The sequence below is a fragment of the Pipra filicauda genome, unplaced genomic scaffold (genome assembly GCF_003945595.2).
Source record: "Pipra filicauda isolate LSUMZ 115617 unplaced genomic scaffold, ASM394559v2 scaffold53_size3534045_pilon, whole genome shotgun sequence".
NCBI classification, from domain to species: domain Eukaryota; kingdom Metazoa; phylum Chordata; class Aves; order Passeriformes; family Pipridae; genus Pipra; species Pipra filicauda.
In genome coordinates this window covers 1,202,393-1,230,159 of record NW_024104687.1, presented here as the reverse complement: position 1 = coordinate 1,230,159, position 27,767 = coordinate 1,202,393, and the positions used below count along the sequence as shown (strand labels likewise).

At 43.8% G+C, this 27,767-nt stretch overlaps 1 protein-coding gene across 2 annotated transcripts in view; it reads right to left on the bottom strand.

Annotated features, from left to right (window-relative positions):
- Nucleotides 1-226: 226 nt before the first annotated feature.
- GRK5 (G protein-coupled receptor kinase 5) overlaps nucleotides 227-27,767 on the bottom strand; it is a 156,501-nt gene continuing 128,960 nt past the window's right edge. For both annotated transcript variants that reach the window (XM_027746477.2, XM_027746479.2), the window contains 10 exons: nucleotides 27,047-27,110; nucleotides 26,371-26,511; nucleotides 25,078-25,268; nucleotides 20,693-20,730; nucleotides 19,739-19,828; nucleotides 18,225-18,433; nucleotides 10,634-10,771; nucleotides 8,211-8,348; nucleotides 7,265-7,396; nucleotides 227-6,416 (listed from right to left, as the gene is read on the bottom strand). In XM_027746477.2, coding sequence (XP_027602278.1) covers nucleotides 6,318-6,416; nucleotides 7,265-7,396; nucleotides 8,211-8,348; nucleotides 10,634-10,771; nucleotides 18,225-18,433; nucleotides 19,739-19,828; nucleotides 20,693-20,730; nucleotides 25,078-25,268; nucleotides 26,371-26,511; nucleotides 27,047-27,110 — 1,240 coding nt within the window. In that variant the 3' untranslated portion in view covers nucleotides 227-6,317. The remainder of the gene's footprint in view (nucleotides 6,417-7,264; nucleotides 7,397-8,210; nucleotides 8,349-10,633; nucleotides 10,772-18,224; nucleotides 18,434-19,738; nucleotides 19,829-20,692; nucleotides 20,731-25,077; nucleotides 25,269-26,370; nucleotides 26,512-27,046; nucleotides 27,111-27,767) is intronic.

Genomic DNA, 27,767 nt, shown 5'->3' with positions numbered 1-27,767 from the left:
TACAGCAGCACTGTGACATTACTAGGACATTATGTACGAAGAATCCAAGCAGCCATAGAACACAGAAGCCTTTATCTTCAGTAACAATCTCAAAATGAAACTAACTTCATCAAACAATGTTAAAGATCTCCCTGGAAAGAGAAACAAAACCAAACAGACCCTCCCCACCCCAACCCTTTGGATATTAGAATGATTTTTTTTGTACAATACCGACAGCCACTAGCTCTTCTAATTGAGAACACTTGCTTTAATTTATTACAAAAATGATCTGTTGACTCAGTTATGAAAGACAACTTTTAACATTGCTTTAGAAGTGTCTGCTCCTCTTATAGACTACAGTATTAGAAGTGCTTAAAAACATTTAATCCTGGATATGCTCTTGAAATTGAATCAGGATATTCTGTGTGTGTTTATATACCAAATATGATTTTTAATTTTTAAAGCAGGTGAAAAGACTAACCCTAATATGAAACTGCAATTTTACAATTTAATTATTAGTCAGATATGGGCAACCACATGATAGTTCATGAAATCTTTAGGTCTATCTACATTGCTCAGAAACACAAAACAAAGTTTTTACAACTTTCACCTTCAAAAGGCTAAAATCTTCAGTCTTTTAGAAGAGTGTCCAGTGTTTAAAAGAAATGCAGTTAAGGGAGACCGCATCCAACACACATGAAACAACTCGTTTGAGCTTGCTAATCAACGTATCTGACAGCTGTGGGTGGGGTGATGAGACAGGAGAACACTTGCCATCCAACCACCACCTGAGGTGTTCCTTCTCTGGCAGTGAATCTTCTCCAGGAGCTCCCCTTCGGAGCCCCCCGATCCCAGGCACGTTGCCTCTTTTGTTTCCATGGCTGGGCAGAGCTGACCCAGTGTTGGCCACAGATGCACCTCTGGGACTTCACACAGCCCCTCACTCAACTGCTAATGCAGGGAATCCTCACTCAACTGGTAATGTAGGGAATCCTTTGCAGCCTCGGCCAAAAAAGTTGAACCAATGAATGTTATTTTGTTCCCTTCCTCGTAACTATTTATCTAAAAAAAGAGGAAGTGTTCATGGGAATGCTATCATTACTGGCCAGCTTTTAAGTAAGAAATTAATACTTTTAACATTTGTTTGCACTGTCACCTTATTGTCTGTTGGAGATGTCTCACAGAAGTGCAGTGCTTTCTCTTTCAGTGTCTCTAAGGAACTAAGACAAACCAATAATAAAAGAGCCCTAATTTAGAAAAGTCATCTCCCCAGTCATGTAAATAAGAGCAGCTATACTAAGCCTATTTCACTGAAATAATAGTACAAAGAGTTGATATTGATCTGGTTTATGCACAGACTCCAAAGTGCTTTCAACTGACAGACAGAGAGCATCCCTCTCTGTTTAAAAGTGGGAAAACAAAACTGCCCAGAGGTTTGCCCAGGGCAGTGAAGAAAAACATGGGCAGAATAGGAACCCAAACCATCACTCCTGGCTCCAGTACATAAACCAAGGAGAAGAGTATGTGCCAGCAGTAATATTCATTATAGTGAATAGGCAGCAATCTGTTTAAAATTGTTTCTTTCATGAAGCCCATTTGTCAGTACCCCAGCTTAGCTGATCCAACAGCAGCAGCTTGTATTTGTGTTATCATAGTGATGTTTGGGAGAGGTGAGTGTATAATACTGTAGCATGTTGTTGGCTCTCACCTTCTCTGATGAAATTTTTTATTTTCCTTAAAGGAAATAACTTCAAAATTCTCTAAAGCAATTTATTTATCTTTTTTTTTTTTTCTTTTCAGTTAAGGACAGACAATTATTACCAGCCAGCACTGTAATATTATTTAGTGTAAAAGACACTGTATCCTGCCCAGCACACAAAAGAGAAGAATTGTTTTAAACTTATGCAGACTTTCTCTCAGCTTTAGCATGAGGGTGTTAGTCATTTTTTTTACTCTAAATAATTAGTAGCATTTTCAGTGTCAGGGCATATTTGTGAAAGGCATGAGATAGACAACTCTGGAATCTCCTGTTTTTCATGGAGCCGTTGAACAGATTCTCCCAAACTTCCCTGCCAAATGTACCTCCCCACAGCCTGACCCAGACTAGGAAGGAAAACCTTTAAGTCTGGACTTCTAAAGCTCCTGCAGGCCACTTTGTGCTTCATGCTACACACATGAAGGAAGATGGACTACATGCCAAGGGACAGACCAACCCAAAGATGTTCCTTGAAAGAAAAATCCAGTCTTTCCAAAGACTGTAAGGGAAATGCTTAGAAATGCCTGATGAATGATCTCCCCTACACTGAGCAACTTGAGCATTGCAAATACCAACTGAACAAAAAGAACGAGCACAACTAACTGTGGAGAGAGGTTAAAACACACATATCTTGTCCACAGTGAAGCCAGTTCCTGCAGCCTCCTGTTCCACGGGGATTGGTGAGAAGAAGCAGCTGTGCTATAAGGAGGGGCATTTATTGCTCTTCCAGAAAAGCCTGTGCAGGGAACTCCTGCACAGGGAACCGAGGCTGGGACACATGGGAACAGAGACCTCTGTGATGGCTGTTCATGCAGGCTGAGGGGGTTCTCACTTGCCTCATCAAACTGTTCCCTCTGACCCTCAGAGAGACAACCCTGTCTCTGAGCCCCAGGCCAGGCTGCATGTGTAACATGGCCTGGTGTGTGCAGTTCTCAGGTGACTGAGGAAACTGTGACCAACGGGTGATAAACCAAGGAAGAACATGCAGCAGTTTGGACTTGACATGTGAGGCTTTGACAGCTGAAGCAAAGAATTCAAGCTGGATCCTGAGGCCTGGGAGAATGACCTTAAGAATCAGCGTCTTCAAATCAGATGCTTTACTGGGTCAGCCAAGCTTGATTCCCACTGCTGATGGCACTCTCAGCCATAGTTTCTGGGATGACTGCAAATTGAGATGGTATTAAACTGTTTTTACGGAGAGCTGTTCTGTCTCTGAACTGCCAGCTACCAGGAATCTCTAATCAGTAGGGCCAGATGGACACTGTGATATTGAATTCTGCAGTTTCCTAACGCTCAGCTTGATCTCCAGTACCTGCTTGGCTTGATTATCTTCACACCTTTCTGAACTTCACAAGCAGCTTTTTGTTCAGAAACAACATCTGAGTCATGGCCATGCTTGTGAAATATCTCTTTTTAGATAATCCAGGTCAAGGGTGCACACTCAAGAGTTTGTTATTTTTTCCTTCATTATCCCTTGGTTTAAAAAAAGCCTCCCATCCAACAGAGAGTGGGAAAAAATGCTACAAGACTCAAGTGAACCTTGAGACACTGTAGAAAATGGATAGCAAACACCTGACTTACAAAAGCCTGTAAACCAATTAGTGTTCATCTGACTGCTCAGTAAAGATTTAAAAATAAAAAAACATGTTTGCACAATTCAGGATCAGATTGCACAATTTCTGATTCTTAAAAAGAGCTAAGTTTGCTTATCTGTCTATTTAAAACAAGCAACCAGATCCGAATATATGCATTTTTTTGGAAAGAATTTGTATTGTAATTGAAAAGGAGGCAGAGAAAATCCATCAAACCAAATTGCACCTGCAAATTCCACCATAGTGGAAGTGAGAGGACTGTGGTCCTACTCCAGTCTTGAGTGCAAGGTGAGCTGAATAATTAAAAAAAAAAAAAAAAGGCTATAAGAAAGAAATCCTGCAGGTTTTGTTGTAGGCAAACCCTGGCAGGGAGAACTCTAGGACTGTTCATCAGCACTAGAGATGTACAATATTAAGTCTTTCGTTGCTGGGCACTGAAAAAGCACAACAGTTCTGCTGCCCCAGTATCATAATACTGTTTATAGTTTGTCATTCAGGATGGACACACTTAAGGGATGCAGCACGAAATCTCCCTCAATTATCTTGTTTTGTGTCTCTGCTCTTCCTCACTCACTGCTCCCAAGGAGGTGGAATCCAGAGGGAGTCCATCCTAGGCCTTCGGGTGCACACCTTGAGGATTCAGGATATCTAATCCTACCACAGTGTCCTCTAAGCATCAGGAGTCAATGAATGCAGCTCTCATCCTTCCAGGACTTTGCACTGTCCCTGTGTCTCCACTGGTAGAGTCCTAGAGGTGCTGAGTGAGGAACTGTGCCAGCTGAAAGGAGAGCAGGACAAGGCACAAACGCTGTCCTTCACTGTTGTCACTCAGAAGTCATCCATCACTAGATAATGCTGGTGGCAGCTAAGATGTATAAGGTCAGCTCCAAACTGTATTTGCAATTTGTTCACCAGCTTTCAGTAAGGGTTTTGTTGTTATTAGATGGTAAAGAAGGAAAATGTCAGTCTTCATCAGGAAGCTGAAACCATTACAGATTTGATTTATAGCTGGTTCAGAGAGATAAAATTGGTTATAATTCTCATCTATTACTACCTGCCTAAAATCTTGCATCTTCTGTAAGACCTGCAATGCCATCATCTGCCATGGCAGAGTGGCTCAAGCCTCATCTCCCTTTCTCAACTTTTCTCTGCCAGCTGCTTTGTGCAAGTCCTGCCCCTGTCATTTCTCTCTCCCTCATGACCTCAAGCTGCTTTACTCTGTATTCCAGTGTCTTTCTCACTCAGAGACTTGCCACTACTAACCTGCATCTTCTTCCCCCTCAGCACTGGACACATAGAACATACACCTGACAGTCTAAGGAATTTTGACTATTAAAAGTTCCACTGGAACTTCCTTGTACCCTGGGATAGCTGCACTACAAGCTAACAGGGTTTTAGACACATCAGCTGGCTTCAGATGTTCCTGATGACCCAAAGGTGTAAAATCATCAGTACAGTGCAACCAACAGTGCAAAGAGCACGGGGAACCCACCTGCTTTACAGAACACACTGGGCTACAGAGATCCTGCCTGCAGCTGGGGGGACAAAGGTCTTCCAATTCCTGCTGAAGGGAAGTAACCACATTTTTGCTCTGGTGTTCTTACCAATAATAGATAGGGGCATACTTGAGAAGAGCATGATTCTGATGCCTGAGGTTCTGCTGCTGATCCTGACTGGTCCTGTTTATACCAGTGGGGACAATGTTTTTGTCAATGGTTAAAGGAACCTGGACAAAGGATGATGGAACCAAAAGTGGGGGGTACTATTTCAGAACTGATATTTTATTCAGCTGAGGATCTAATCGAGGGGGGAGTCATGGGGTGCTTGCATGACACATGGAAGGACTCTAAGTGCAGACACAGCCTGTAGGTTCTGCTGCTGCCACTCTGAACCTCCACAGCTCAACTCTAAGTCATCACAAATCCCAGGGTCAGCACAAACCAGACTGTTGAACTTCTCTCTTGCTACCTGTTTGATATGAGAAACTGTGGAAAGGCCTTGGAATTTGACTGTAGCACAGAATATACTTTGAGTTTTGCTCTCATTTCAGCAGGTGCAGGTTTGAAAAATAAATGGACGTTTGCTTTCTGGGTCACCTCTCACTCAGCTTTGTTCTATCTGTCATTAGAAACAGCACAAAAACTAGTGAAGGAGAAGAGCTTCAAATAGGGCTCCTTTTCTAACTAAAAAGTACTTGATGAAACAACAACAGAAGGAAGTGCAAATCTCAGCTGGGCTGGTCCCATGACATCACAAACCTTCAGCATGGCAAGTAGCATTCTTGAATGCACCAAAATCTTGTCTGTTAGCATTTAATGCGAGACATTACAAACTAATGAAGAGGAGAAATGTATGCAGTGTTGCTGTAAACCAAATATACAGATGTAAAATAATTAAGAATAAACTGTTCCATAAAAATGCATGTCATTAAACCCCAGTCTGATAAAGTGATTTATGAAGAATTTTCTAGAATTGCTAAAAAGAATGATTTCTCATTTGAGGCTCTGGAAGTCTTGAGTCACATTTTGTTTCTTTTAAAAAAATGTCTTAAAACACATGGCTTTACAGCTGCTGCTTGGAAAATATACACCTCCAAAGTCTGACTTTCATTTAAATACAAATGTACAAAATGTAAACTGAGACAATAGAGAAATTTACAAAACTTTTCTTTAAAAATAATAAAGACAAAATTCAGTTCTAGTATGATGCTATTTAAATACGTGCAAGTAGTCATGTTCATTGAATTTCTATTGCAATGTTCTAAATAGACAAATGTGATTCACACAGTCTTGAGTGCCACCTCCAAAAACAGACCTGAGTGGAAAATTCTTCTTAAAATGCGAGGCTCCACTGGAAGGAATGGATAGAAAATCTCCATTTTGGGAGATCCCTTTTATTTTCACTCAATGGTGGAGGCTCTCTCATCCACAGAAGCTCCAGAGATTATAGTGGAAGGATGCAACATGTTGTTTCACAAAACTGAGCTGGAACTAGCTGCTTCCAGTGGAGTTTGAACTCACGTGATTTGAATTTATGTGGTGATTTAAACTGGCCTTTGAATTTGGAGAGCTCTTTGAATTGTTCTGATGCTGTAGAGAGAGGAAGACAACGGCAATTAGATTTCCAAAATATGCCATGCTTTTATTTTTAGTCCAACATTGCTCATTTTGCGGTGATAAGGTACTGACTGGACTGCAAGGTTTTTTTGTTTGAAGATCTTTGGATGCAAAATATTCTTTACTTTCTTACCTGTATTCCCTCTAGGTCAGCAGGACCATGGCAGTTCTTGAGGAATGAAGCAAAGAAGACTCACTCGAGCTCCAGGAGTCAAATCAATTCACTGCAAAACGTCAGTATCTGCTAAATCTGGCTAATACAGAGGATACCTGCCAATGCTTAGGCATGGTTTTAACTCTACAAAAACAGATCAGTCTAACAATGTTATTGAGATTTGCAAGTGGTGCCATGGGGCCTCATGAAACCTGTACATCATGCATGATCTGGTCTGCTCTCTTTTTACTGTCTTGGTTTCCTGCCATGACCACCTCCCTCAAAATTTGCATTTTCTTTTCTTTTTTTTTTTTTTAAACATATAAATCAAGGATTTTCACAAGGAACTTCCTAAAACTAGAGAATCACTTCAAAAGGCACGACAGCATACCACTGAAAAATAGGTTGGGTAAGAAGTTTTCAATTGCTGGAAACAAAACTCATGAGCAACACTGGAACTTCTGGCAGTAAAAAAAAAAATATAAATCACAAGAGGTAAATGGAAAACCTGGGACATGCAATATTAGCCAGGGAATTATCAGGTAACTGTGACAGCCAGCCCTCTCTGAGACACTCTGCCTTCCTCCTAACAAAAATACCAGCAGAACATGGCTGTGACACTGGGCACCTGTGGGAGCTCCCTTGTCTTAGCCGTAAAAGATCTCACCTGTCGCTTAAATATTCTCTGTAGCAATCCTTTCTTGGGTGGCTCTGGGGGGTAGCTTTTGTTTAGGTCTGGTGAAATAGTACCATTTGGTCCAAACACATTCAGCTCCTTGAAGCACTCTGTTTCTATCATCTAGTGGAACACAAGGAGAAAGAAAAAAAAAAAAAAGAAATGATATAACTTAATTAACCAAATTCCAGTAGCACTGGGTTGTTCAAAGTCACCAATACGTTGGGAGGGTTAACACTTGGTTCCTGCTGGTGTCTATGGAAGGCAAACAGGATGTGTGAAAAGGAGAGGCTGAGTCTGCTCTGCACCTTTGCACATCACTCTTGTCAAAAACTGCCCCGTGAAACTTCCCGTTCTTTTCTTTAGCATTGTGGAGAATATTTTGGGTAAAGGCAGGCACACTTACAAAACCCCAGTTATTAGCACCCCTCTGCCCAAGTGGATCTGCTGTCTGATACAGAGTTAGATTATGAAATCTACTGTTGACTGAGTTTTGATAGCAAACAGAAAGAAAGACAGATCTGGGAACCTCAGAGCAGTTCAAGGTCCAGAGTCAATGCTGCAGCTGGGACCCACTGCAGGTACAAGGCAATGGGTGACATCAAGATCACCAGTGGAGGAGCCTTCTACTAAGACTTCCAACTATCCCAGAAAAACTCCCGAGAGCCGTTGCTGAAACACTTCCGCAGAAATCCAGAAGGAAGTACAGTAGGATCCTGGCCAATTTACACAAATATCCAGAGCCAACAGATACAGTCACCTGAACCTGACATCTGTGGTACATTACAGAACTTGAAAGGGGCCATTTGTAACTCATGAAAGCATTAGAGTCTGGCAGGTTCTCCAGTAGCTATATATTACTGGAAACATACTGCTCCTCTTAAACCATCTGCATTTGGGCTTTCATTGGAGTAACTTTACTATGATACACCCTTACCTCATTTTGCCATGGGATAGACACTGATCCTGTGGAAAACTTGGAATAGAAATCATCATCTGTTTGGTCCAGGTTAACTCCTTTCACTGTGGAGAACTGCTCGATGTCCAACACATCCTTGCAGTACACTGCTCTGGGCTGTCAGCAGCAAAGAAAAACAAGAGAAAAAATATTTCTAAGGCAGATCATGTGCTTTCATTCACAGGTTCAGTCAAGTGAGAATGTCTAACAACAAGTGTGTGTCTGCATCCTCTTTCTCTAGACTTGTTCTGCCTGCCTGTTCATCATCAAAGGCTGACTTCACCTTAAGCACATTAAGCTTCCTATTTCGAAGTCCTTAAAGCATCAGTCAAAGTAGGTTTTAGTCGTCCATGTACCATCTGCTTAAGAGGTGAGAAGAAAAGAACAGAGAAAGCAAGAAAACAAAAATCAAATCCTTCAACAGTCTTTTCTTTTTAGAGTGGAAACAACAGAAAACCAGAATGTTTATGAGACAGTTCTGAAAAGAGGCCTCAAATAGAAGTGCCCTCCTGGTCAGATAGCTGTGGGGTTTGCAGCTTAAAAAATTTAAAGGAATGTACACTAATTGCTAAAGAAAACAGAGGAGGTTTGGCATTTTTCCATTGTTTTTATTAATAGCTCTGCTGCTGGAAGCTGTCCAGAAGCACCTCTATTAACTCTTCTAACTTGTCTGCATTTGTTCAAAGAAACAGTCAAATGGCTTTGCCTTTTTGAACTACTTAGCTTTCTGGGATGACAGAGACAGAGCTCTTTGCAGTGACATGGTTTTTAGCTCCTATTCCAGCAGTCAGCCACAGAGAGCAGAAATGGTCATCACTGGCTCCCTGTCACCCTCAGTGTGGTCACCTGTGTGCCCAGAGAGTTCCCAGCTACCCTCTGATGTGCAGGGATAATCGAGGGGTGGCTGGTGGGACCAGCCTGACCTGCTCAACTGCAGCACGTGTTGAATCCTACTGTCTATAGATGGTACCATGACTGCCCAGGGTTCCAACAGTGCAGCACTTTATCTGAGCACTGTGGCCAAACAAACAGAGCTGACTCCTGACAGGGGTCCTGTGTGCCGAAGGCTGCATCCTTCTGCATTCCAGATGGCTGCAATCCACAGCAATTTTGTGGACACAGAGTAATCTAGAAGAGGATGGAGAGACACGGGTTGGATTCCAACCTCTGCCATTGGCTATATAGCTTTGGGTGATTCAGCTGACTTCAGTAAAGACTGGGACATCTACGGATGAATTGGCAAACAAATCAAATTAGGGGCAGCTCTTGAGTTCCCGATAAATAGCCATAAAAATTTATGTGCCTTTGCTTTAGCAAATATTTCTCTAAGAGGTGCCTTCTGGGCCTTTCGTGCCTCAGCTAAGCTTTTAACACACTCTGGCAGGTCCCAAATTTGAGCCCAGAATTTTCTAATTTTCTACATCAGAAAGAAATAGTAGCTTGTCTCCTGTTTCTTCCCACTAAAGCAGGTCGTAACACCATGGGCTAATTGGCAGGAGTAACTAGGCCACATAGTAAAATGTAAAGCAAAACCAGAGCAGCTAAAGTAAACTCTCGTAGCATTGAAACCACTTTGGTTTGGTTGAGTTTGCAGCAACATGAATGAGAGCTGCCAAGATGTTACTTTCCTTAATACATTAAAATGGCAGTGTTTACTTAGAACCATATGGGAACTTTAAGGATAGAAGGTCTAGCCAGAAAGAGAGCCCTGCAGGAGGAAAATCATCAGATAACTCTGTGCGCTGGGGTAGAAATTAATACCACAAAAGGGTGGAAAAAGCCTTGTTGTTGCCAATGCAACAAAGACTTCGAGTATGTGTGAGTCTGGGGTGTAAACCTGAGTAAGGACTCAACGTTGGGTTTCATGCCCCATGAACACTAAAAAGTTCAAAATGCTCTCTCAGGTCCAAGTCACCTTCTCTGCTGGAGGTGACACCTGATTTCATAATGACCAAGTTTATCCCCTGGCTCCACAGAGCTTTGGACTTTGTAGTTCTGGTTTCACTCAGCATGTATATCTATAAATCTGTGTGCATACATGTGGCTTCCACTGCTGATGGTGCCAAGCACCACCTGGTCCTGAGCACACTGATCCTCACACCACCACCATGGATAAGGGAATACAAAGGTTTCCAGTGCCTCCAGTGTCACACGGGAATGCCGAGGTAAAATGAGTGGGAGTGACTGAAGGCCCAGGTGACCATCCTGTGTGGAGGCTCACCCACCCTGCACACACACACCTACAGAGCTCCCTCTGCTCTTCCTCCCAGCACCTCCACTCCAACCCTACCACTTCTCACACCTTCCCATGCAGAGAGTGGTAACAGCCCTGAGAGAGAGAAGTTATTTTAGAAACAAATCTCTAGAAAGAGGCCACTGGGGGTTCTTCCCACCGTACTTACATCAGGGACAAAGGGAGGATCCAGCATTCCTGCTTCTAACCGCTTGAAATTCATGCTCTTGAAGAAGGGGTGCCTCTTCACTTCTGCTGCACCTTCCCCCTGACATCCCAGCCGCTGCTTCACGTCTTTGGTGAGGAGCTGAAACGTGCCAAGAGGAGTGGTGAGGATGTCAGAAAAGCGAGAGCTCCACAGAGATATTTTTATCTCCAGTTGTTTTTGAACGTGCCCAGAGGGAAGCACAAAGGGGAGGTGGAATTGCTGCTGCTTAAAGGCTGAAGTTAAATGGATTAAGACTGCACTGTTCCACATGCTGGTAAAACCATTTGAAAATCACCTGCTGTAAAGTATTTACAGTCAAAATAGAGACTGTTGCTTCTGCTTACTTTCAGTGAACACTTTCAAGAAAAGATCTGACATTCCTTAATAACTTATATAGATGCACATTCATAAGTCTCATGTGCTTTTTCTCATTTTTTTTCTTTTTTTTTTTTTCTTTTGTATGGATGGACTAATTGATCTGCAAGGAAAGAGTTCAATAATTCTGGCACAAACTAGTTGGTAGATGAGTAGACAACATGTAGCCAATCTTCACAAAAATGTCTCTACTTTTAAACCATATGCATAGGATCAAGTAGGCTAAGAGATCACAACTAAAACAGTTGAAGAGAGGTAGAGCTTATTGTGCAAGTGACTGGTTCAAAAAGACCATCACTTGGGACAGGGACCTGTCTAAATGTACCACTGACTTGAAAGGCAATCTGCTGAAAAGTGAAGGTTCAGTTTTGTTTCCCTGTTTTCCTTTCCATTCATCTTCAAGGAAGCCTGCATTATGCTCAGATAAAGATGGGAAAATATAACTCCAGAATCACCATCATCTGCCAGAGATTTCAGCTGCCTACTCAAGAGATGTGCAACTTGTGTCTCAGCTCAGCAGCAAACTAAACATGCACTGCAAACGGGCAAGGCTGGTTTTGCTGGGTGCTCTACATTTTCCACACCGGTGGAAAATGCTCCAGGGAGACCCTAAAGCCCCTTCCAGTACCTAAAGGCAAGAGAACACGTTGCCCAGAGAAGCTGTGGCTGCCCCATCCCTGGAAGTGTCCAAGGCCAGGCTGGACGGGGCTCGGAGCAACCCGGGCTGGTGGAAGGTGTCCCTGCCCACGGCAGGGGGTTGCACTAGATGTTCTTTAAGATCCCTTCATCACAAACCGCTCCGTGGCGCTGCCAGTGACCCGGCACTGACAGGAGGGGTGTCTGTCGTGCCGGTGCCGCCGGGAGGCAGCAGAGGAGCGGCAGCGCGGCCGGGCCGGTCCCGGGAGCATCCCGGGAGCATCTCCGGGGCAAGGCTCCCGTCCCACCCCCGGCTTTGCTGCCCCAGAGCCGAGCCGGGAAGCAGCGGTCACCCCTGCCCGGGTGGGCTGCGCTCCGTGAGTGGCACTGAAAGCCCCAGCGAGCCGAGGGCACTGCCCGCCCACGGGAGGCTCGTCCTGGACCGTCCCAGCTGCGGCTGTTTTGCTTTCCAATTCATAGAATCACAGAATCAGCTGGGTTGGAAGGGACCTCCGAGATCATCAAGTCCAACCCTTGAACCAATCCCACCGTGGTTCCCAGCCCATGGCACTGATGCCACATCCAGTCTCATCCTAAAAACCTCCAGGGATGGAGAATCCACCACTTCCCTGGGCAGCCCATTCCAATGGCTGAGCACCCTCTCTGCAAAGAAATTCTTCCTAATATCCAACCTAACCCTCCCCTGGCACAGCTGAAGACCCAGCCCTCTTGTCTTGCTGAGAGTTGCCTGGGAAAAGAGACCAACCCCCCCCCGGCTCCCCCCTCCTGTCAGGGAGTTGCAGAGAGTGAGGAGGTCTCCCCTGAGCCTCCTCTTCTCCAGGCTGAGCCCCCCCAGCTCCCTCAGCCTCTCCTCACAGCACTTGTGCTCCAGTCCCTTCCCCAGCCTTGTTGCTCTCCTCTGGACCTGCTCCAGGACCTCCATGTCCTTCCTAAACTGAGGGGCCCAGAACTGGACACAGCACTCCAGGGGTGGCCTCACCAGTGCTCATTGTTGCACAAGACTTTGAGCTCCCTTGGTCCTGAGGCAAGGTTTTTTGTTGCGAGTATTTCTGTATTGGCTTTTGTTTGTTCGTTTGTTTGTTTGTTTTGTTAAATCCCAACAGTCACATGCTCTAGCCTATGTGAAGAAGATAGCTCTGGAATTTCCAGTCAGAATCTGGACTGCTTTGTTGTGGTTGGGCAGAGGAGGCAAAAGGACTTTTGATCTTCTATTCTCATGCTGATAGGGCTTTCCTGACAGGTGGAAAGAAGAATCTGAAGGCAGAAAGACCATTTTTACGGCCTCTGGCTCTGATATACTTTTGGAAACTTTGAAGCTTTCAGGAACAGCGCAGCTGAGGAGCAAGAGGTAGTAGGAAGGGGTAGGTTGGAATTGCCTGTAGATGATAAAGGAGATCTTTGCAGTTTCTGCTCTCAAGTGAGCTGTGAAGGGATGAAAGGGGGTTACATCCTGTCTATGTAGTCTGGACTCTGGATTAAGTGGGAAGACCAAACTAATCTGTGAATTTACCCTTGTCAGGCTCTAAGTTGTTTGGAGTGTGTGGTCAGAGGATAGGGTAGCTGAGGATAGAAAAAGGCTGCCTGGGTATTCCTGGGCTCCTCTGTGATAAACAAGGGAGTATTCAGCAATTTCAGACATGAGAAGGGAGTCTCTGGAGTATGAATGCAGTTGGTTGTGGGTGGCTGGACACTGCAGGCTGAAAGACACAAAAGGGAACAGGCCAGTGGGAATAGGCTGGGACTGAAAGACCACAGAAAGGAGAGGATTCTCCTGCAAACTCCTGCCTGCCTCTTGAGGAGAGTCCCAATGGAAGAAAATGTAATAATTCATGGAATTTGATAAGCTGTAGATTCAACCAGCTCTAGAGAGGGCAACAGGTGAAACCAGACAATTTTTCTGGCTTCTGTTGTGGATATCAAGAGATAGCATGGACTATAACATTTTCCAGAAGGAAAACCCCTTCCTTTGTCTGAGGAATAATGAGTCTTTTACCATTTCCTGCAGCCCGAGAAGCTTTCTGCAATAGTAAACCTGTGCAAGAGCCTGAAACATGCATCCCATTTGGGAATCTGACCTGGAAAAGAAAATGGAGATAACAACTGTGTGTTTTGAGCCACCTCTACACTTTTGTTTAATTCAGCTTCAAAGGGTTTATTTAATATGAACAGAGAGCAGAACAAAAGCAACTACATCAGGCTGGTGACAAGCCCTCCTGGGACAGCAGTGCAAGTGACCCCATTAAACATAATTTCTGTGTATTTTTACAGCCAAAGCCTGCAGATAATTCACAGAGTTTCAAACCTGAAGACATCTTAGGCCACCCAACCATGCATGAAGCTGATACCAAGCATCAGAGCTTTATGTTCTGGCAGCAAATGCTCCAGATGACACTGGACATTTAGGGTTTAGTCTACAGAGTTATGGGCAAAGCATGACTAGAACAGGACTTTCAAAGAGTCTTGAGTAGCAGCAGTGAAGTTACATCAAGATCTTGATATAAAGAGCTTTCTGATACTTTCATGTCACTCATTTCATCCCCACTGGGGATTCAAACTCCGCAATGTCTGAGACTTTTTCCATGACTTTGTTTTGCTTCCTTTTCAAAAAGAAACAACTGTTGTGAGGATTGCTAAAAAAAGCCAACAGCCCCCAAAGCACTGCTTTATCTTCTTGTGATCAATCAGTTCATATCCAGATCATACCATGTAATAAACAATTCCAAGTCCTAGGATGTTAGTCCTAAAATTATAGGAGTAAGGGGAAACAAAAAATTGCTGCTCATGAAAAGAGACAAGGGGAACGGTAAAACCATTTCCATCGACCCAGCTGATCAAATACTTTAAGGAATCACCTAGATAAATTTCAGCCCTAACACAGAGGTAAGCATACTCTTTTCAGCAATTTTTAGAGAATAGAAAGGCAGTGCTATGGTCCCCTCTCAGTTACTAAATGAGAGAAGAGAGTGGAGTGGGAACTGAAGATGCCAGAATGACACGAATGGCTGTACATCATCCTGCTTATGAAATCACAGCCTCATCTGGCCAACTGAAGAGATAAAACACTCTCAGGCATGGGTGACAATTAAGCTCATTGCAAAGACTTACTAGAGAAGATTTATTATTATTGTTGCTGTTGTTATTCTCAATAGCAACAATAATCATTTGAAGAGCACCCTGACGTGTGCGAGGTTCCTCCCAAGACAGATGGAAGAGCAGTTATCCTCGGGCAGCACTGACAAACTTGAAGGTGTCATTATGTGTGAACAAGTTGGTTTCTAGGGATGAGAGCAGAGAGGAAGGATGAAAGCAGGCAGGAGTAGCTGTGTGATGACATTTTCTGGCGGTGAGGTTGAGAAAAAAATTGCTTTTAGGGGAAAAAGGAACCCATTACCTTTTAGTTGGTTGGGGAGGCACCTTGGGAAAGGAATGGAGATTAGAATGGTGGAACAGCTCAAGCTGGAAGGCATGTCTGGAGATTGCCTAGTCCAACCCCTCTGCTCAAAGCAGAGCCACTTAGAGCAAGTGGTTCCAGACCTTGTCCAGCTGGGATTTGGATAACTCCAGGTGTGGAGACCACACAGCCTCTCTGGGAAACCTGTTCCAGTACTTGACTACATTCACTGTGGAAAAGTGTTTCCCAATGTTCAGAGGGCCCCCCCCGTGTTTCAGTTTGTGCCCATTGCCTCCTGTCCCATTACTGGGCAGCAAACCAAGAGTTTGGCTCTGTCTTCTCTACACCCTCCAACCAGAGATCCCTTTTGTGGAGTAAAATGGGAGCTGCAGGAATAAAAGGCACGAGGGAAGACACTTTGTGGGAAACGTAGAGAAGCAGGACACAGTGTCAGAAGAACAGAGAAATATGGGCCCATCCAATTCTGCTGACTTGAATGCACTTCAAGTCACATCTCTGGATGCATGACTGCACTTGTCAGGGAAAACATGCATGTACATCAATGAAGTACAAGTCATAACAACAACAAACAGGGAGCATTTCCTAGAAAGACTGGAGTTTTTTCACAGAAAAAACACACCATGAAGCAGTTATGTTATATGGGAACTATGGGTTGGGGAGCTTCCCAGAAAGCCAGCTGCCCCTGTTCCTAATTATTTATTATTCATCTCTGTTTCAGTCCAAAATGAGGTCTGATTTATGGGAAATTGCTTACAAAATGAAACATGGAAATATGGGATGGATGATGATTAATGGGAGCTATGATATGTGCCTGCAAAAATGCAAAAGGGCACAAACATCCTGCAGGGGAAGGTTGACATGGAGTGACACTAGAGGGCTTTCATATGAGCAAATGAATAAAGACAATATATCTCCTGATGGCGACGCTATGAGCTCATGGAGCAAGCTTTGAAGAGAAGGTTAGGAGACATGGTGAGAAACATGTTGTTCCCCACTCCTACCCTGAAGAGTCCGCTGTGGGAAAGCCTTGTTGTGTCAGATCTTTGTGAAGGCTCAAGTTAGATTCATGTACTGAAACTTTATGTTTCATTTTGCAGACATGAGGGGTAATTAATTGTTACTTTTTTGTGTCCTTGTTAAGATGCTGGTACAAACCAACAGAGTCCTGCTTTTCAGCACAAAGAGCAAAAAGAATTTGAGAAAATACATTTGAATAATGGATTTTTAAAATAAAAAATCTTGATAAAATAAATCACTTTTGGATGTAAAACCACAAATGCCATCACACTTGGTACCAGAACTAAGGCACTTCCTGCCTTAAGGCATTAGTGCTCAAAAAGGGAAGGGTTATCTTTGGATCCATTAATAGTTTGCAGAAACCACCTAAATAAACATGCCACGTGATTGGACGGGGAAGCAGCTAATGATCAAGTTTTCAGGATGATTTATATATAGTCCATGCTTCCCTGAGGCAAGGGAATGAACTAGACGACCTCCCAAGGTCCCACCTCTGTGAAACCAAAGTCTCCATGGCTTGAAGATGACAACGACCACTACAGTGTAATGACTGTCTGGGAGTGGTAGCTCATCTACAGCACTATCCCATCAATGCTGCATTTAATTCTTCTCCACTTTAATTTCTTCTGGGCTTGCTTATTTTCAACGTATACTTTCATTCTGTTGTGCAAGAGACATAAAGAGTAACAAGAAGGGCTTCTACAGGTATGTCAGCCAGAAAAGGGGGCTTGGGCTAGATGATCTTTAAAGGTCCCTCCCAACCCAAACTGTTCTGATTCTGTGCCTCATGCCTGCAAATAACTAGGGAATAAGCAACAGGATATAATTTTTGCCCACTACATTTCCATTCCATACTAACAGCAGGATATGCACAAACCCTCTGCCGCTCCAGCAGACTCTACTCCTCACCTGGAGACAGTTAAGATGCTACCTGAGAAGAGAAGGCTGTTTGAGCAGAAGGATGGTTTGTAAGAGCCTGTGACTGTCCTAAAGTTTCCCGTGTCAGCTTCACTGGGGGCTCTGAATCTCCAGTTAAGGGCAGTGAATGGCCTAGAATATCTATCAAGAGTGATGTCAGCTAGTTACCACCCAGGGATTCAGCACTGAGTTGGTGCACTGTGAGTTAATAACTTCCAGGCACCATACTTGGCAATGCTACCATTATTATTTGCAAGGAGAATTCAGTGTCTCTTCCTGAAGCCAGCCAACCAGAATGTCATCGACCTGTTTGCTTGCCTGTTGCACAAGACATTGGTGAAACTCTCACTACCTATTTGTTGACCTTTCTTTCCCCTCGTTTTCCCTCTACCAGCATACACAGATATGTCATTGCCTCCAAAGGAGACTTCACTCGTTAGCAAACAACATCAAGAGAAAGGCCACAGCCCTTTCCAAACTACAATTCCGCCTTCTAAAGATGGATGTCAACAAGACACTGATGAATTCAGACACAGCTTTGAGATTTCTCGGAGGGTTTGAGGATTTCCATTGTCAGACATGGCTATTGTGCTACAAAAATGACTCCCAGCTGAAAGAGTGAGAAAACATTTTGAAGAACAGCTCAACAGTATTAAGAAAAGCTGGATACCCTGCACCCCAGGGGAAAAGCTGCTAACAAACTCAGTAAGATGGGCTGGGACATTTGAGTGTCACAATAATTTCATTGCATAATCCTTGTCCTGCTTACCCCCAGCTCTCACCAAAGACAATGGAAGCCTGGGGTTTTCAGTTCCTTGCAGGAGACAACCAGAGTCTTGCATCATCAAGTCCTTTTTATTTTTTCTACAATGTTATAAAAGACAGAAATGCATTCCTGACTGCAAACTAACATTCAGAGTCTCACGAGAATAGATACCGCTCCCTCGGCCTTAAAACTTTGGAAAGGGCTCGAGACGACCGTGATGAATCTCACGGAGAAGCAAGCCCAAACAAACACAATTAGAATCAATAGAGAATGCAGTCACCCCATTAACAGATGAGCTTGGTTAGTCCTTGTTTCTGCAGCCCCTCTGTGGGACAGTGTTACTGCTCAGACCGTGTCACACACAGCTTGTTAACGGTGCTGCCACACCAGGCCTTCCAGCCCCTTACCATTTTACAGATGGACTTGGCCTCCTCAGAAAACTTGTGGGAGTACACCTCTTCTGTCTCCAGCACCCTCCTGTCCACTTCTTCCCTCTTCACCTTCTCCTTCCTTCCACGAAATGGAGATTGCCCAGCAATCATTTCATAAATGAGACAGCCTAGCCCCCAGTAGTCAGGGCTGAGTGTGTATCTCTGGTTGTTCAACACTTCTGGAGCTGTGGAGGAGAGTGATATGTCTTGTGGAGATGCTTGATATTTAGATAGGCAAAACAAACGTCTAGAACTTTCATTTTGGTGACTGAACACACATGCACAGACGATGGTGGGTAAAATACAAAAATACCTCCTGATTTCCACTGATTGCATTACAGAGAATGCAGCATGCTACATGCCATGCTGTTTTCTCTACATGCTACATGCCTTGTGCATGCTGCCTTCTGACTTCTCTACCAACTCAGTCCAATTAGAAAAAAAAACAAACAAACAAAAAACCCAGAAAGAAGTTGAAGCTAAATATTAAGCAGAGACCTAAACTTAAGAGTCCCTCCAGACTTCTCCATTTAGGGAAGAAATGAAATGCAAACACACATCCTGTGAACGGCCGTGACATTTCTTCAAAAGCAAATTCTGTCTTTTTGGTCAATTGGTAACTTATTTTTTTTTTCTCTCCCACTTTAAAAAGAACAATCCATTTATTTTGTGTTGCAACCACACGATGCTTTGGGCGTGCAGTCGCTGTCTTGCAGGCCCCCTCACTGCCATGCAGGGGTACAAACACACACACACACACACACACACGTGCTCACAAGCACAGAGCCTCAGTGTGCACGCAAACTTACACTGGGATAACAAAATTTAGACATGACAACTGATTTGCTTGCTTTCATTAAAGTCTCCCCATGGTGTAACAGTGGCTCACATCAGCTAGTTTCTATTTAGTCAAATAAGCACAAGCAAATTTTTACTCCAAGAAATATGCCCACCCAGAGAATGCATGAAAATAATTACATTGAATTTAGAAAACAGATCTAGTTGAACCAGGGAGAGTGTTTTCATTCTACCAGTGCACAAATCTATACTCTTCTTTTGTGCAGCCTCCACTGCACAGAATGGAAGACTCAAGATGACTCTGGTCAAGATGACCATAGGTGTGGACTTACCCATTTTATCACAAACTATCATTTTATCACTTACTATTATTTAAAGTAGCAACTAGAAAGAAACTTTTCTTTTAGCACATAACCCTCCTAAAATAAACCTATGCACTTAAATCACCAGAATCCCAGTTGTTGTCTCCCCTTTTCATTTTCTTTGCTGATTTAAGGTTATAGACCAGACTCACTGAGAGCCGCTGTGGTCCCTCCTTCTGATTTCCCCTGCCATGATTTCTGTGTGGGTTGCTGCAAGGAACTGGACCCAGCCTAATGTGAATATTTTTTATTCTTTTTCTCAAGCTTACATGGCAGAAATATCACTAGAAGTCAAGTAATTATATAAAAGATGAGCTGTAGAAGACTTACCCATATACCCTACTGTCCCTACTCTTCCACGGATTGATTCACCCTCGGGGATTTTAACAGCTAGACCCAAATCAGATATTCTGATATGGCCTGGAAGGAAAATAGAAACAAAAAACCAAAAAGCAGATTTAATAACATGACCCAAATTAATCCAAACCCCCCAGCTGTGGTCATTGCTACAAAACTCTTGCAATTTACTGCTCAGACTTTTTAAGAGAAGAGTGTTCTGAGTCGCTGAATTGGAACAGTTTCATTGATAAGGAAAAGAGGAATTATTAAGGAAAAGAGGAATTATTATGGAAAAGAGGAATTATAAAGGGCACTACAATGCAGTGAAATTAATGTTAAAGTGAGGCTACGGATGGGAGTGGATTGTGTTAGACATTTTAAAACCAAGGAAAAAAAGGCAACGAGAAGCATTCTGTGGGGAAGTGTCTTGAACTGATCACAGAGAATGGATGGGCTGACATAATTCTGTAACCCTCTGATGGCTGAAGGGGCTACATCTGGTCTGTAAGTCAGCATGAGATTCGATTATCGCTGCCTTCAGCAGCAAACGGGTACCTGGGTTTGCACAGAACCAGACTCGGCTCAGCAAAGGATGAAAACACTTTTGAAAACGGAGTGGGAAGCACAGATTTAGAAATCAGAACTTCCTTTGTATTGCATCAGCCTTGCAGCAAGAAGGACAGAAAAACAATGCAAAGAAGGCAGAGAGCCCCAGCAAAGCCGTGCTCTCGAGCGCAGACCCTGCTGAGCTCGAGCACAGCCCCGGCTGCTCCGCTCCATCTGTGCAGGAGCTCCAGCAGCTCAGCCTCCCCTGCACGGCAATACTAGTGTATGCTGAGCCCCTTAATCACTTCAGAGCATTATTTGTCTTTGTGCAATATATATCCTAAAACTAACTTAATCTGCTTTACTGTGAAAGCATCTCTGTAAACCTCTGAGACTTACCATAATCATCCAGCAGGATATTTTCTGGCTTCAGATCTCTGAAAATGAAAGATAGCAGTCATTGGTACGAAGCTGGTTTTGATAACATAACCATACAACTGTGCGAGTGCATTTATTACTAGTAATAAACCAATTGAGTGTCAGCTCAAACAGTGAGGAACTCCTGAAACCAATACAACCTCTTACAACTCACTTCCCAGAGAGACTGAAACCATATGTCTTTTTCTAAACCAGAGTTAGAATTTTTCACTAAGCCAAGCTTTTAGTTCCTAATCCGCTCCGTAATGGACTCATCCATCTAGTGCTGTAAGCCCTGTAAACCAAACCCTGTAGTCCTGTGTGTAGTTAAATCTCTGTTAACATTTTCTGTTGTAAAATCTTTTGTCAAAAAGAAAAATATTTTAAATTTTAAAATGCTTTATTTGCACATGAAAATGGAAATAGCAATCTGTTGGGCTCGAATTTTCCACGCCTGGCATCTGACTCAGACCGAACATGTGAATGTGTGTCCATGCACTTGCACACATGTGTAATAATTTCACCACGTTTGGAAAAAGAGGGGCACGGGGGGAATGCTTTGCCCAGATTAAGGCTCTTCATACAAACATTTGTGAAACTCTAGTGCCTATGTGGTTTGGAGTAATGCCACGAAAATTGGCAAGGTGGTCACTCTGATGTCAAAAATGTGCCTTTTACTGCTCCTGTGAAAAAAAAAAAATCCCAAATCTGGCCAAGTTATAAACTTCTGAAATAAATAATCTCAGTTTTCATATATTTAGCAGAGCCTTGGCAGATCATTCTTCTGAGAGGTTTGTCTGCACGAAACCCACTCCACCAGCTGCTCCTTCTAGATGCTGCCCAGGCCAGCCACGCTCCAGCCCCCTCGCTTGGCCACGGCTGTTTTCCAAACCTGTGCAGCCCAGCACAACTTTGCAGCCACTGCTGCCCTTCTAGGGCTGCTGTTGAGGTGGGAGCCTGCTCATGCCTGGGAGATGGGACCAGAGGTGTGAGAGGGAAGGGAGATGGGCAGGGAGCATCCCAGGAGGGCTGTGGGTGGGTGAGTCAGGGAGAACAGCACTCCTGGCATTCACCACACCGTGCCCTGGCTTTTATCTAAACACAGTGCTCAGTCTGGTGCAAATCCAAGCAGTGTTTGGCCTCTTCTCTTTGTAAGGCCTCCTTGCATTTGTGAACCAGCTCGATCCTGTTAGCTTCCCAGCAAGAGGCACTGCTTTGCAAAGAGCCAAGAGAGGGGGTGCACAGGAGAAACCCTTGCACCAGGGAAACAGGACATTGCACAGAGCCCGGGCAGGAGCCCCCCCTGTGCCTCAAGCTCCGGTGTCATGAATTTTCCTGTGAATGGAGAGGGGTATTTTATAGTTCTGACAATGCCAAGATTAAAATTGCAAAGCTTGCCTTGTTTTTATTTATTATTTCAAGCAAGAGCACGGCACTGTGAATAATCTCCTCTTCTTGCTTGCTTCAGACCCTCTTGACCTCTCAAGATAAGCCTCACTGGGTGCCCAGTGGTACCAAGCCTATTTTTCAAATCAACAATACTGAAATATGTGAAAGGCAGCTGAATGCTGAAGAGAAGCTGTGATTTTATTTAACATACTACTGTGAGCTCTCCCTGCCTATCAACAGAAGGTTTCCAGTGCTGGAGCAACACAGTCAAGGGCATCTCCTATTTATTTTTAAAAATTTATCTCAAATCCTGTAAGAACTATTTAGTTGAAGAACTCAGCCTTCATCAGTAACTTAATCTTCTGCTGCAGCAGTTACTGGTCCCACTTAAAGCTGTAACTTAGCACCACTTACAAGGATCCTGCATGCAAGTTGGGAAATGTTGTCTTTGAATGAGAAAATGAGAGACTCCAGGAGAACTCTGAGAACAGCAGTTGGGTCCCTACAGTATTCTGTGATTTAGGGCAACTAGAGCAAGCTTTCCTTCCCCCCAGACATCAGTTGTCACTCCTGTTTTCAGACTCCTGGTTCCCCGGGATCCAGGCTGGCTCCCTTGGCACGGCCAACACTTCCAGCTGCTCAAGACTGGAATGTCAAGGAGAAATAAAAGTCCCTGGTGGACACAGTGACATGTAAGGCTCCTTTCCAATGGCATGACTTCCCACATGTAAAGTAGCCTTGCCCAAACACACTGAAACATAAACTGCTGGCACTGTGCCCGTGTTTGAGGGCAATGGTACATTGTTTGGCTGTATGGGAAAGCCTAAAGAACTCAATTAATCACAGTGGACAAGGCTCTACCCTAAATTTGTGCAAAATGCCTAGGACAATGTGATCTTGATGCTGACTGGAGCTTCCAGACAAGGTTATAGCACATATAAAAATTATTTACCTATATGCATGTATATAAGTATAAAAAACCTAAAAAATTTTCATATACATACATATTTATATACATAAAAATAATTCAAGGAGAACCAGCAGCTTTTCTATGTTTGCTTTCCACGAACAATCGACCCGTTGACCTTCACCCACATGATGCAGTTGAGAAATGTAGCACAAGTGCCACGTTTGCCAAGGGAATTCTGGATCAGATAAATCTGCCTCTGAGCCTGGCTGTTCTCTCGGGTCACATGTGCATCATCACGGCCCAGGAGATGGGGATGTGTTTTCCAACGCTGTGATTTACTCACGAGCATTTTGTTTACAGGAAGTGAAATTAAGTCTGAGGAATAAGTGTTTTGTGACGAATTATTCGCCCTGAGAAAGCGGCAGCATTTAGCTGCTGTATTTTATTGACCTATATAGCACTTCTCACGGGTCCCAAAACACGCTGTGGTATTGCAAATTAGGGGTCTCTGCAGAGGCTCCTAAAGTACTGCTGGAAAATGTCACCTGCAAGGATATAATATCATTCATCACCGAAATGAATGTGTCTTCTGAGGTGTAAACTAGCAGCTCTTGTAAGAGTAACATGAAAACAACTGCTTAAAGAAGTAGGATGCCATTTCTCTCAGAGCCATGTACTTTTTTAGGTGGCCAGATCTGATTTGTTCTATTAGAAAATGGCATTTGTATGGCATTACATCAGCCATGTTATGAATGTACCAGTCATTTTATTCAATAAAATATGGTTGTAATCTGGTACTTTCAAAAGAAACACTATACTACCTCCTAATTTTTTCTTTTAAATGTGGTAGGCTGTTTTTCAAAGAAAAGGGAAGTCAGACACTTCACTCACAATTTGATTTTTCAACTGACATTACACACTTGGTTCCATTTTGCTCCTTGGGAAAAAAAAAATCTCCTTCTTGGGCCAGCACCAACTAAATCAGCATGTTATCTGTCTGCCCTCCATATGCCAGCTAGCAAGAGCTGAGGCACAGTGAGGCAACCAAGTAGCAGTTTGCTAGAGATCTCCTCCAAGGAACAACAATGTTGTAATTTCTATCCATACAAGCACGTGCATCGTGCATATTGCACATGGGCACATCAAGTGATTTAAAGAGTGGCTTGGTTTTCAAAAATAACATATTATTGCCTATTAATCACTGTCCTTGGAAGTCCTTTCATCAATTTACAGGCCCTCTTCTGCTGTGACTGCCAGCCATAATGATTTCACAAGCTGGGATGATGAAGACAAACATTAACTGTTGTTTACAACTACACTGGTCGTTGATTAAAAAAATAAATCCTCGTGGAGTCACAAGAACTCCGTCTGCAATCAGCCCGCTTATCCAGCGAGTAAGCCCCGTGGTGCCCTGGAAAAGTGCTTGCTCAGAGCTGGAAGCCAAAGTGGAAGCTGAGAAGCTGCAGCGTGTCCTCCTCGGGGCTGGCTGCCCGTGCCGGCGCCGGGCAGAGCCGTGCCCGCTGGATGCACCCCCGGCGGGTGGGATGCTGCCAGCAGGAGCCTCCTTCCACGGCTGGCACGCTGTGGCCACCACCATCCAATCTAGCTAATCACACCAGGGTGTAAATCCACGCCCTGTGCCTCAGACACCCCCTCGGGAAAAATCCAGGAAGGAGGGTTTTTCCACGTCTGACGTGCTGCAGCCCCTCGTGCAATATAATGTAAGCAATTAGAAAGAGGCTTGGGTGGAATGATCTCCATTTCGTGCCAACTAGGAACTAGATTCCTTAATGACATTTCTTCAGAGGAACTTTCATCATTTTCTTATGTCACCCAGTGCACGCCGAGGTAGGGTTTGGGGAGCTTTGTGACAGTTCTGTATAATTTAGACAGGATGTACTTAGTGGAGGAACTGCTTCCTTCCATGATTACTGAATCACACTGTATTTATACAGGGCTCTGCGAAATTTCAGCCAAAGCACTCAGGCACCCAAGCTGCACAGGGAGGATGCAGGCAGTACCTTCCTACCCAGAAAAGACTTCCTGAGGCTCTAGAGAGAGTTCTTACCTGTACACAGTATTTTCTCTGTGCAGGTCTTCCAAGCCACAAAGAATCTCTGCTGCATAAAACAAAGCTCTTTCCTCCTCAAAGCCTGGGTTTCCCATGTTGTAGATGTGAAACTTCAGGTCACCTCCGTTCATTATGGTCAGAACTAAACACAGGGCGTCCTTTGTTTCATAGGCATAGGCTAAATTGACCTAGAAAAACATTTGAGGCACAGTTGTGACAGTTCAGTTAGCTGCTAAGGAGGAGCTGGCTTTTCATTAAAGAATTTTTTTCTAGAAAAGTTAAAAAATGCATTGACTGAATTCGATATGGGACTTATCATAACGGCAAACACACAATTTAAAAGTGCAGAAAAATCAGATGTTAGGAGTCTGCAGATTAATTTGTTCAATCCAGCCTATTTATCACCAGAAACCCTCAAGGCTCAGATAGCCTCACAGGCTGGACAAGCATACTAATTCCAGGCAGATTTCTTGATGTAAGAGGAACCTTAGTAATGAAGGGAAACTACACCTCCTGCTGCCCTGTTTTGCATCTCAGTAGGTTCCCTGGAAGGCTCAAACAGACCAGTCCTGGAGGATCCAATGGACCATCACCGAGACATGAAGGTCAGTGTTATTCCTTCGAGGCTCTTGTGAGTGCCCCAGGAAAAATCAGGGAAGCCAAAAGCTAGCCATCACTTTTAAATACGTGCCATCATCTTGGCTTCTGCCAGTGGTAAGTAAACATCTTGTAAAGTAAATATCTATTGTATACACAGTTTCCTGAAATAAGTGTAAAGAACATGGCAGATGCTGGGATTACATTACACCTTTCTCTTTTTTCTTTTTTTTTTTTTTTAACTAAGGGAGGTTTCAAAAGAGGCACAAGAGCTGGTGTGACCCAGGAAAGCCCTACATCAGGCAGACCAGCTCCACTTCACTGCTTAGATGCTTCTACAAGCCAGTCTCTTCTGATCTAATCAGGTTGAACCTGCTTTAGTCTCTCCCGAGCTCCTCTCTCCCAGACCCTGGGAATTCAGGTAATCACGCTGGATAAAAATAGCTCAGCCTGATGCAGCTGTGATGCAAGTCAAGGCTGCCAAACGCATCACGTTCCCATGGCAGGCACAGGCTCCTTGGTCGGCGCATTTCTCACGCACCAGAGACCAAAATGAGACCCGGCAAAGGTGCAGGGGGCAGGACTGAGGTGCAAAGCAAAGGGCACCTTTCCAGGAGCGGGAGATGGAGGAGGCACCGGATTCAGCCAGAGCAGTGCTCAGGAGGTGAGCAGGGAGCCGAGCTCGATACTCACTACAAACTGACTATTGACTTTTTCTAAGATCTGCTTCTCGTTTAGCGCCATGGATTCGCCTTTCCTCTTCTTGATCCTCTTCTTCTCTAACCTCTTGCAGGCGTACATCTTCCCCGTCGCCCGCACTTGGCAGGCGCAGACCTGCGAATTAGAGAGAACAATTGCTGGGTAATTCGAAGCAAACGCTGTGTCTGGGCTGCACTTTGCTCCTCACAATCTCTTCTGATTTAGTCCTTTTAAGGCGAGAGACCGAGGCTTAGCGAATAAGGCTTAGGCGGGGGCAGCAGGGGGAACCGACTACTGTTTCCAAACCTGCTGTGTAATATTGGTTTAATTATTTCACTTTCCTCCGCCTGCTTCCTTATCCCACCTCCTTTTGTCTGTGCAGATCGTGATCTGCTCAGCCACAGCCCGCCTGCACCTCCCCTGCCTCTCCAGCGACCTCCAGCCACCAGTTAAAACACAATTAAGGGTGTGACCCTAATTCAAATGTGAGTGTAACATCCAAACACAAAACATCCCTCAGAAGTGTTCTTTTGAGATTACAGTGTCCCGAGGGGTTAAGTAAAACTGTCAGCAATCAATGAAAATCAGCCTCTGTCGCATCAGGCTCCTGTACCTGCAGCGCCTAAAAAGTAAGAAACACTCTTTAACAGAAAGTTTCAGAATCACTCACCTCCCCAAAGCCGCCCTTCCCCAGTACCCTGTACTGCCGAAACGTGTTTTTCGTTACTGGTTGCCTGGAAGAAAAGGAAATAAATAAATAAATAAATAAATAAATAAAAGGCACGCTACATTTAATGCACTCTCTGTGATTTATTTATTTCAGAGCATACTTTTGAAAAGCAAAATAGATAGATATTACATAATCATATTATCTCAGGGTAATCATATAATATAATATATAATTATGTAATTACATTACTTCAATACTATGTATGGCTTGAACTTTTCAATTCCAACATATTAAGCTGTAATAAAATACAACACATTAGTGAGTCATCAGGATAATTTCTGCTAGCATCTTAAGACCAAGGAGGGTTCTGAATCTCCATTATACAGCTTTGGCTTTTGTTAAGCAAAGAGGAGGCCTGAAAGCTTCCAACAAGATATTAATTCCCATGATATATAGGATGGTGTAACACATGGCTTTGTTTGGTGTGCAAGATGAGAAAAAGAGATCCAAAATTCAATCCACTAGAAAATAAAACATGAAACTGATGTGAACCAAGGAAAGAAACAATCCTGGGAACAGGAGAGGTGGATTTAGGTGGGAGAAGAGGAAGCCAAGCTCCAAGCCAGCCCGTCCCCCCTGGGCTACCTGCCTCCTGGGGGAGTATCACGGCAAGAAGGGAGCAAAAACCAAATTAAGGGTTAAATAAGTCTGTCTCTGAGGG